General features: G+C 66.7%; 1 protein-coding gene across 1 annotated transcript; it reads left to right on the forward strand.

The window, feature by feature from the left end:
- Positions 1-3: 3 nt before the first annotated feature.
- Positions 4-5505, forward strand: ENDOU (endonuclease, poly(U) specific; the record flags this gene model as incomplete). The annotated part of the gene is made up of 7 exons (XM_039378244.1): positions 4-135; positions 1848-2019; positions 2329-2528; positions 2710-2823; positions 2900-3006; positions 3863-4005; positions 5355-5505. Coding segments are annotated over 7 exons (983 nt in total), but the record flags the coding sequence as incomplete, so codon positions are not given.
- Positions 5506-10533: the final 5028 nt, after the last annotated feature.

Consider the following 10533-nt stretch of genomic DNA (forward strand, 5'->3'; position numbering starts at 1 on the left):
ACCTGTACACGGCCCCCGACTCGTGCGAGGGCCGCTGCGGGGAACCCCCGAGCGAGGAGGACGAGTGTCACTGTCACCCGGGCTGCGGGACCCTCGGCAGCTGCTGCGGGGACTTCGACCGGCACTGCGGGCCCGGTGAGACCCCCGGGACGGGGGGTGGGCGCGGGGGTCTCCCCGGGGGTGGGGGGCCCTGGGAGGGCTCCATCACCCCCCAGAGCGGCTCCGTCACCTTTTCCTTTCGGCTCCGTGCAGGCGGGGACGGGGATGAGGATGAGGATGAGGATGAGGAGGCAGCTCCAGCCCGCGGTGAGTCTGCCCGGGGTGAGGGGGGGGGGAAGGGGGGGAAACAGGAGGAACCTCGGGATGAGCCCCGCGGTGTGACCCCCAAATCCCACGGGGATGTGCTGGGGCTGTGTCCCTGTGCGCCCCAAACTCCACAGGGACCCCCGGGTCGGTGTTCCCAGGGTCCTGTGCACCCCAAACCCCACAGGGACCCCCCTGTGTTGGTGTTCCCAGGGTCCTGTGCACCCCAAACCCCACAGGGACCCCCCCGGGTCGGTGTTCCCAGGGTCCTGTGCACCCCAAACCCCACAGGGACCCCCCTGTGTTGGTGTTCTCGGGGTCCTGTGCACCCCAAACCCCACAGGGGTGTGCTGGGGCTGTGTCCCTGTGTGCCTATGCACCCCAAACCCCACAGGGACCCCCCTGGGTTGCTGTTCCCAGGATCCTGTGCACCCCAAACCCCACAGGGACCCCCCCGGGTCAGTGTTCCCAGGGTCCTGTGCACCCCAAACCCCACAGGGACCCCCCTGGGTCGGTGTTCCCAGGGATCTGCACACCCTAAATCCCGCAGGGACCCCCCTGGGTCGGCGTTCCCAGGGTCCTGTGCATCCCAAACCACCCCCCTGGGCGGGTGTTCCCAGGGACAGGATCCAAGGGAACGGCTGGAGCTGTGCCAGGGCAGGGTGAGGTTGGATCTCAGGGAAAGGTTCTTCCCCCAGAGGGTTTTTGGACACTGAATGGGCTCCCCGGGGTTTGGTCACAGCCCCAAACCTGCCAGAGCTCCGGGATTATTTGGACAACGCCCTCAGGAGTTGGGATTTTGGGATTAGTGGGATTTTGGGGCGTCCTGTGCAGGGCCAGGAGTTGGATGATCTTTGTGGGGCCCTTCCACCTTGGAATATCCCTTGATCCTGGGACCCCCTGGGGGTATCCATGGCCTCGGGGCATCATCCTGCTTCCAGCACCATTCCCGGGAGCCAGCTGGGCACGGGGAGCCCGCCGGGGGCTGGAATTTGCATCCCCTGCCCACCCCACAGCTGAGGGATGGGGAGGGGGCTGATCCCAGTGGGTGTGTCACATGGAGCAGGGGGGGGCTGATCCCAGTGGGTGTGTGACACGGAGAGGGGTCATCCCTGAAAATGGGGAGGGGGCTGATCCCAGGGGATGTGTCACACGGAGAGGGGTCACACCTGAAAATGGGGAGGGGGCTGATCCCAGTGGGTGTGTCACACGGAGCAGGGGGGGGCTGATCCCAGGGGATGTGTCACATGGAGCAGGGTCACACCCTGGGGGACAGGGGCTGATCCCAATGGATGTGTCACACGGAGAGGGGTCACACCTTGTGGGGACAGGGGCTGATCCCAGGGGATGTGTCACACGGAGAGGGGTCACACCTTGTGGGGACAGGGGCTGACAATTCCCGGCTCCCCCGGAGCCCAGGGAAGGCTCCCCGTGGCCACCCAATGTCCGTGGTTTTGGGGAGGGTCTGGACCCCCCTGACGGCCCCCCAGGGCTCCGATGGGTGCCGGACGACCCCCCGCAGCCCCTCCCGCCCCTCCCCACAGGCGGCTTCTCCCGGAGCCGCGATTCCATCACGGAGCGGGAGCTCCTGGAGCTGTCGGAGCAGCTCTACGGGCTGGATCACAACCGGGCCCGGCCCGGAGACATCGCCCTCAACCCCCAGCACCGGGCGGGCCCCGGCGAGACGGGACACGGGCGGGACCTGTCGCCGCAGCCGTGAGTGGCCACCGGGGGGGCCTGGGGGGGGCCGATGGTGGCCCGGGGGCCACCAGGGCTGGTGTGGGGAGGTCCTGTGGGGTCTGTGATGGGGCAACAGGTTCTATGGGGTCTGTGATGGGGGCAGGACAACCTGTGGGGTCTGTGATGGGGCAGCAGGTCCTGTGGGGTCTGTGATGGGGGCAGGACACCCTGTGGGGTCTGTGATGGGGACAGGACACCCTGTGGGGTCTGTGATGGGGCAGCAGGTCCTGTGGGGTCCGTGGGGAGGAATCTCCTCTCCCTTACCCGCTCCCCCCACCCCTCCAGGCTCTACAAACACGTCAACGAGGAGCTGTTCTCCAAACCCACCTACTCCAGCTTCATTAAGCTGCTGGATAATTACCAGCGGGCCACGGGCAGGGAGGAGGAGGTGACGGCGGAGGAGCTGCGGGAACAGGACACCTTCCTCGGGGAGGCGATGGCGACGGAGCTCATGAGGACGCTCTTCGCCTTCCTCCGCCACAAAAGTGGGTTGTGGGGCGGGGCGGGAGCCTCGGGAATTCCCCAAGGGAAGCTGCGGCCGGGCGGGAGGTGCCCCGGGAGGAGCGGGGAGGAGCGGGATGATTCCCGAGGGGCGGGATGGGGTGAGGGATGGGGGAGCTCTGCCTCTCCCAGCGCTCCCAGTCCCGGCTCCCTCCTGTCCCGCAGACCGCTACGACTCCGAGCAGGAGTTCCTGGAGGATCTGAAGGGGATGTGGTTCGGACTCTACTCCAGAGGGGACGGAGAGCAGGACTCCAGCGGCTTCGAGCACGTCTTCTCAGGTACAGCCCGGCTGGGGTGGGGGAGAGGGGCATTGGGGGGGCCGGGGGCTCACCCAGGGGTGTCCCTCGTGTTTAGGGGAGGTGAAGAAAGGGAAAGTGTCCGGATTCCACAACTGGATTCGCTTCTACCTCCTGGAGAAGCAGGGAACGGTCAACTACCTGAGCCACAACTTCGACGGGCCGGTGAGTGAGCCCGGGGGGGGCAGCAGGGCCTGTGGGGTCTGTGATGGGGGCAGGACATCCTGTGGGGTCTGTGATGGGGGCAGGACATCCTGTGGGGTCTGTGATGGGGCAGCAGGGCCTGTGGGGTCTGTGATGGGGCAGGACACCCTGTGGGGTCTGTGATGGGGGCAGGACATCCTGTGGGGTCTGTGATGGGGCAGCAGGGCCTGTGGGGTCTGTGATGGGGGCAGGGCAATCTGTGGGGTCTGTGATGGGGGCAGGACACCCTGTGGGGTCTGTGATGGGGGCAGGGCAATCTGTGGGGTCTGTGATGGGGCAGCACCACCCCAAACCAGCCTCACCCCAACGGGGTGGATCCAAAGCCTCAGGGGTGGATCCACAGCCCCAGGGGTGCATCCAGAGCCCCAGGGATGCATCCAGAGCCCCAGGGATGGATCCACAGCCCCAGGGATGGATCCACAGCACCAGGGGTGGATCCAGAGCCCCAGGGATGGATCCACAGCACTGGGGATGGATCCAGAGCCCCAGGGATGGATCCACAGCCCAGGGGTGGATCCAGAGCCCCAGGGATGGATCCACAGCACTGGGGATGCTCCTCCTGCTCCCCTGGGTGTCCCAGGGGTGGGGTGGGGTGAGCAGGTCCGGAACAAACACCCCAACACCCCGAAAGGCCCCTCCGGCCCTCAGGGAGAGGTTTGGGGCCGGGGGGCTCCTCTGGGGTCTCTCAGCCCGGTTGGACCCCGCTCTGTCCCCGGGGTGTGTGTGTGAGGATTCCCGGGGCGCTGGGGGGTCCGGGTGGATTCCTGGAGCCCCCAAGGCCCAGGCTCTGACCCCCCGTGCCCCCCCCGTCCCGCAGTGGGACACGTTCCCCACGGTGCTGGGGCTGCAGTTCAGCTGGGACGGGTTCCACAAGGAGGTGGGATCCGCCTTCGTCGGCTCCAGCCCCGAGTTCGAGCTCGGCCTCTACACCCTCTGCTTCCTGGCGCGGCCCGGCCGGGCGTGAGTACCTGCGCGGGGCTGTCCGTCTGTCCTGGGGCTCGCTGTCCGTCTGTCCTGGGGCTCGCTGTCCGTCTGTCCTGCTCTGTGTGTCCTGGGGCTGGCTGTGTGTCCGTCTGTCCTGGGGCTGGCTGTCTGTCCATCTGTCCTGCTCTGTGTGTACTGTACCTGTCTGTCCTGGATCTGTCTGTCTGTCCTGGGTCTGGCTGTATGTCCGTCTGTCCTGCTCTGTGTCCTGGGTCTGTGTGTCCTGGGTCTGTATGTCTGTCCGTCTGTCTGGGGTCTGTGTCCTGGGTCTGGCTGTCTGTCCGTCTGTCTGGGGTCTGTGTCTGGGGTCTGTGTCCTGGGTCTGTCTGTGTGTCCTGGGTCCGTGTGTCTGTCCTGGCTCTGTCTGCCCTATGTGTCCGTCTGTCTGTCATCCCTGTGCCTGCCTGTCTCTCTCCTGGGGGATGGGACTGTGGGATGAGGGCTCAGGGGTGGAGCAGTGGGATCACTGAGAGCATCCTGGACATGGGATTGTGGGATGAGGGCTCAGGGATGGGACTGGAGATGGGATTGTGGGATAAGGGTCCCAGGGATGGAGCAGTGAGGGTGTGGGGACACCGGGAGCATCCTGGACATGGGATTGTGGGATGAGGGCTCAGGGATGGAGCAGTGAGGGTGTGGGGACACCGGGAGCATTCCAGAGATGGGATTGTGGGATGAGGGCTCAGGGGTGGAGCAGTGAGGGTGTGGGGACACCGGGAGCATCCTGGACATGGGACTGTGGGAGGACAGGGATGGGACTGGAGATGGGACTGTGGGATGAGGACTCAGGAGTGCAGCAGTGGGATCACTGGGAGCATCCCAGAGATGGGGCTGTGGGAGGACAGGGATGGGGCTGGAAATGGGATTGTGGGATGAGGGCCCAGGGATGGGGCTGGAGACGGGATTGTGGGATGAGGGCCCAGGGATGGGGCTGGAAGGATGGTGGGATGAGGGGCCCAGGGATGTGGCTGGAAAGGGGATTGTGGGATGAGGGGCCAGGGATGGGGCTGGAGACGGGATTGTGGGATGAGGGCCCAGGGATGGGACTGGAGACGGGATTGTGGGATGAGAGCTCAGGGATGGGACTGGAGACGGGATTGTGGGATGAGGGCCCAGGGATGGGACTGGAGACGGGATTGTGGGATGAGGGCCCAGGGATGGGACTGGAGACGGGATTGTGGGATGAGAGCTCAGGGGTGGAGCAGTGGGATCACTGGGAGCACCCCGGAGATGGGGCTGTGGGAGGAGGCAGGGCCGGGGCAGGGCCGGTGTTGGGACGGCGGGACCCCCCCAGGCCCGGGGGGTGACGGGCCGTGTCCCCACAGGTGCCACCTGAGCCTGGGCGGGCACAGCCTGAGCATCCAAACCTTCCCCTGGACCAAATCCACCTACGGCGGCGGCCGGAGGTTCATCGCCACCGCCTACGTGATGTCACCGTGAGGGGACAGCGGGGACATCCCCCCGCCCCTCCCCGCGCCCCCCCCGGTGCTGCTCGGGACTGGTCTGGACTGGTCTGGACCGGTCAGGACTGGTCTGGACTGGTCAGGACTGTTTTGGACTGGTCTGGACCGGTCAGGACTGGTCTGGACTGGTTTGGACTGGTCTGGACTGGTTTGGACTGGTCTGGACTGTTTTGGACTGGTTTGGACTGTTTTGGACTGTTTTGGACTGGTCTGGACTGGTCTGGACTGGTTTGGACTGGTTTGGACTGTTTTGGACTGGTCTGGACTGGTCTGGACTGGTTTGGACTGGTTTGGACTGGTTTGGACTGGTCTGGACTGGTCTGGCTGCGGGACGCGGAGCTGTGGGACCAGCGCAGGGTCCGGAGGGAGCTGGGCAGGACAGGGGTGGCCGAGCCCCGTGAGGGGACAGAGGGGACAGAGAGGGACCCTCGAGCCCCCCCCGAGCGCTGCAGTCCCCGGTCACGGCAGGAGAGCGGGGAAAGGGGGGATTTGGTGTGGAAAGGGGGGATTTGGTGTGGAAAGGGAGGGATTTGGTGTGGAGGGGGAGGGATTTGGTGTGGGAAGGGAGGGATTTGCCATGGAGAGGGAGGGATTTGATGTGGAAAGGGGGGATTTGGTGTGGAAAGGGGGGATTTGGTGTGGAAAGGGGGGATTTGGTGTGGAAAGGGAGGGATTTGATGTGGAAAAGGAGGGATTTGATGTGGGAAGGGAGGGATTTGATGTGGAAAAGGAGGGATTTGATGTGGAAAGGGGGGATTTGATGTGGAAAAGGAGGGATTTGGTGTGGAAAGGGGGGATTTGGTGTGGACAGGGAGGGATTTGATGTGGGAAGGGAGGGATTTGATGTGGGAAGGGAGGGATTTGATGTGGGAAGGGAGGGATTTGGTGTGGAAAGGGAGGGATTTGGTGTGGAGAGGGAGGGATTTGATGTGGGAAGGGAGGGATTTGGTGTGGAAAGGGAGGGATTTGGTGTGGAAAGGGAGGGATTTGCCATGGAGAGGGAGGGATTTGATGTGGAAAGGGGGGATTTGCCGTGGGAAGGGAGGGATTTGATGTGGAAAGGGCGGGATTTGATGTGGAAAAGGAGGGATTTGATGTGGAAAGGGGGGATTTGATGTGGGAAGGGAGGGATTTGATGTGGAAAAGGAGGGATTTGCCCTGGACAGGGAGGGATTTGATGTGGAAAGGGCGGGATTTGCCGTGGGAAGGGAGGGATTTGCCGTGGGAAGGGAGGGATTTGATGTGGGAAGGGAGGGATTTGCCATGGAGAGGGAGGGATCTGCCGTGGGAAGGGAGGGATTTGATGTGGAAAGGGGGGATCTGCCGTGGGAAGGGAGAGATTTGGTGTGGAGAGGGAGGGATTTGCCGTGGAAAGGAGGATCACGGAGGGAAATAAATGCGGGCTCCGACCGGAGAAGGGTTTGGTTTCGATGCAGGAGCTGCTGTTCCCCACAGGCCACCCCAGCACAGCCCCCCCTCCACCGCAGCCCCCCCAAACTCACCCCTGACATCCTTCGCCCCCCCCCCCCCCCCCCGTTTGTCCCCCCAGCCCCTCTCTGAGCCCCCTCAGGCACTGCCCCCCCCCCGAGACCCCCCAGGCTCCGTCCCAGGGGCAGCCCCTCCCCGGGGACCCTCCTGGGGAATTGGGGTCTGTGGGGGGCTCCTCCCACGTCCCTGCACACTCGGGGGGCTCCCCGGGGGCTGCAGGTCCCCAGAGACCCCCCAGACCCCCCTCCCGAGCTGCTCAGGGCTCCGGGGGCTTCTCTCAGCTCTGCACCGAGGGGGGGGGAACCAAACAGAGCCCCGGGGGGGGCAGCGGGACCCCCGGGCTGGCACCCACCGTGCCCCCTGGGCTGGCACCCACCGTGCCCCCCGCGCTGCCCCAGTGTCAGGGAATGACCCCTCAGGATCAGGTGAAGACCCCCCAACTCCCCCAAGGCACTGGGATCGCAGAGACCCCCCCAGGCTGGCACCCACTGAACCCCCCTCGCTGCCCTGGGGGTCCCACAGCCCCCCCACTGCCAGGAGAAGACCCCCCAGCAGCCCCATCGCTCCCCCAAGGCACCGGGGTCCCAGAGACCCCCCGGGCTGGCACCCACTGAACCCCTCTCGCTGCCCTGGGGGTCCCACAGCCCCCTCACTGCCAGCAGAAGACCCCCAACAGCCCCACGGTTTCCCAAGGCACTGGGATCCCACAGACCCCCCCAGTGCCAGGAGAAGACCCCCAGCACCTCCCTCACTACCCGGGGGGTCCCACAACCCCCCCAGTGACAGGAGAAGACCCCCACCAGCCCCATCACCCCCCCCCCCACTGCCCCTGGGTGGGTAACACATACCCCCTATTCCCAGAAGAAGACCCCCAACAGCCCCATCACCCCCCTCGCTGCCCCCGGGAGTCCCACAGCCCCCTCATTCCCAGGAGAACACCCTCAGCAGCCACATCACCCCCCCCTCACTACCCCGGGGGTCCCACAGCCCCCCCAGCGCCAGGAAAAGACCCCCAGCAGCCCCATCACCCCCCTCGCTGCCCCCGGGGGTCCCACAGCCCCCCCACAGGAGAAGACCCCCATCACCCCCCTCACTACCCCTGGGATCCCACAGCCCCCCCATTCCCAAGAGAAGATCCCCATCACCCCCCCCTCACTACCCTGGGGGTCCCACAGCCCCCCTAGTGCCAGGAGAAGACCCCCAGCACCCCCCTCACTACCCCGGGGGTCCCACAACCCCCCTATTCCCAGGAGAACACCCTCAGCAGCCCCATCACCCCCCCTCTCACTACCCCGGGGGTCCCACAGCCCCCCCAGCGCCAGGAGAAGACCCCCAGCAGCCCCATCACCCCCCCCCCCATTGCCCCCGGGGGTCCCACAGCCCCCCTATTCCCAGGAGAAGACCCCCAGAACTCTCAACCCCCCCCCCCCCCCATCCCTGGGGATTCCACAGCCCCCCCATTCCCAGGAGAAGACCCCCAGCCCCCCCCAGGGCACCGAGATCCCGCCCACAACCCCCCCCCCCCAGCCCCTTCTCCCGCTCGCTCCCCGCGGATTTGAGGGGTCACCGTGGGTAGGGGGGACACACACACCCACCAGCTGCCCCCCGGCTGCCCCCCGACCCCTCCCCGTGCCCCCCGGGCTGGCAGTCGCGGCGGGGGGGGGATGTCCCGGGGTGGCAGAGCCGGGAGATCGGAGCTTCCCGGGAGATCGGAGCTTCCCGACAGATGGTCGGGAACCGCCACAGTTCCCGGGGAAGGGCTGGGAGCGCCCGCGCCATCTGCCAGGGGTCACGGGTGACCCCCCAACCCCGCCACGGGGGGCGTGTTGGGCCGGGGGGGGTGGAGGGAGGGATGAGGGGGGGGATGCCAGAGGTTGATTTATAGAAATGCGCCGGGAAAAGGGGAGGGGGAGGTTTGGGGGGGTGGGATCGGGGTGGGTGGGGGTCTCCCTGCATCGGCTCCCTCCCGTGGGGGTCTGCGCCCGGGGATGGGGTGGGCCGTGCTCAGGAGAAGACCCCCGGCAGCCCCAGCACTTCCCAGAGCTCTGGGGGTCCCACAGACCCCTCCCACACTCAGGAGAAGATCCCCCCCAACCCCATCACTTCCCACATTCCTCACAGACCCCTCCCACACTCAGGAGAAGATCCCCCCCAACCCCATCACTTCCCACATTCCTCAGGGTCCCACAGACCTCCCCATGCCCAGGAGAAGACCCCCCCCCCCAACCCCGTCACTCCGAGAAGCTCTGGGGGTCCCACAGACACCCCCCCACACTCAGAAGAAGACCCCCAGGAGCCCCATCACTCCCCACATTCTTGGGGGTCCCACAGACCCCCCCATGCCCAAGAGAAGACCCCCCCCCCAACCCCATCACTTGCCAGAGCTCTGGGGGTCCCACAGCCCCCACATGCCCAGGAGAAGACCCCCCTCCCAATCCCATCACTTCCCAGAGCTCTGGGGGTCCCACAGACCCCCCCATGCCCAAGAGAAGACCCCCCCCAGCCCACCAGGGTTCCCAAAGGGGTGGGTTCCCAACAGGGGGGGGTTCCTGCTCCTTGAGGGATCCCCCCCGGATTTATCCCGGGGGTTCCACCGCCACCAAAGCGAGGATGAGGAGGGTCCCGGCTCCGCCTGAGCCGCGGGTTCGGCTCTGGGGCAGCTCGGGGGGGGTCTCTGTGCCGGCTGGGAGAGGGTCCCACAGCAGGGAGGACCCACCGGGGCAGGGCCAGGACGCTCCGGGCCCCCCCATCCCGGCGGGGGCGCGTCCCGAATGTTCCGCGGGAGGCAGCGGGGGGCGGCTGGCACAGCACCCGCTCCCTCCTGCCGGCCCTGCTTCCCCTCCCGGCCCTGCCAGCGGCTCTGCCGGACCTTCCCGTGCCCCCCAGGACCACCCCGGGCACCGCCGCCCCCCTGCCCGGCCCCGGGAAGTTGCTTTTCCAGCCCCCGGTTTCTGGGGAGAGGAGGAGGGGACGAAACCTCCCGGAGGAACATCCCGGGCGCTGCTCGGTGCCAGGAGGGGCTCGGGGGAACAGGAGGGACCCCCCCCCCCGGGTTGCTGCCAGTTGTGGGGGGGTCTGAGGGACCCCCTGCCCGCCCCAGGCCCGGGGGAAGCACTGCCAGGGCTGGGGGGAGCAGAGCAGCTCACCCAAAACACCCCAACATCCTCCTCCGACCCTTTGGGGCTCCCTGGAGCCCCCGAATCCCTCCCTGTCTCCCCGCCCCGGGGGTCCAGTGTCACGGGGAGACCCCCTGGAACCCCCGAATCCCTCCCTGTCTCCCTGCCCTGGGGGTCCAGTAACACGGGGGGACCCCCTGGAACCCCCGAATCCCTCCCTGTCTCCCTGCCCCGGGGGTCCAGTGTCACGGGGAGACCCCCTGGAACCCCCGAATCCCTCCCTGTCTCCCTGCCCCGGGGGTCCAGTAACACGGGGGGACCCCCTGGAACCCCCGAATCCCTCCCTGTCTCCCTGCCCTGGGGGTCCAGTGTCACGGGGGGACCCCTTGGAGCCCCCGAATCCCTCCCTGTCTCCCTGCCCTGGGGGTCCAGCGGCA

Source organism: Pipra filicauda, unplaced genomic scaffold (assembly GCF_003945595.2).
Source record: "Pipra filicauda isolate LSUMZ 115617 unplaced genomic scaffold, ASM394559v2 scaffold1337_size17005_pilon, whole genome shotgun sequence".
NCBI classification, from domain to species: Eukaryota; Metazoa; Chordata; class Aves; order Passeriformes; family Pipridae; genus Pipra; species Pipra filicauda.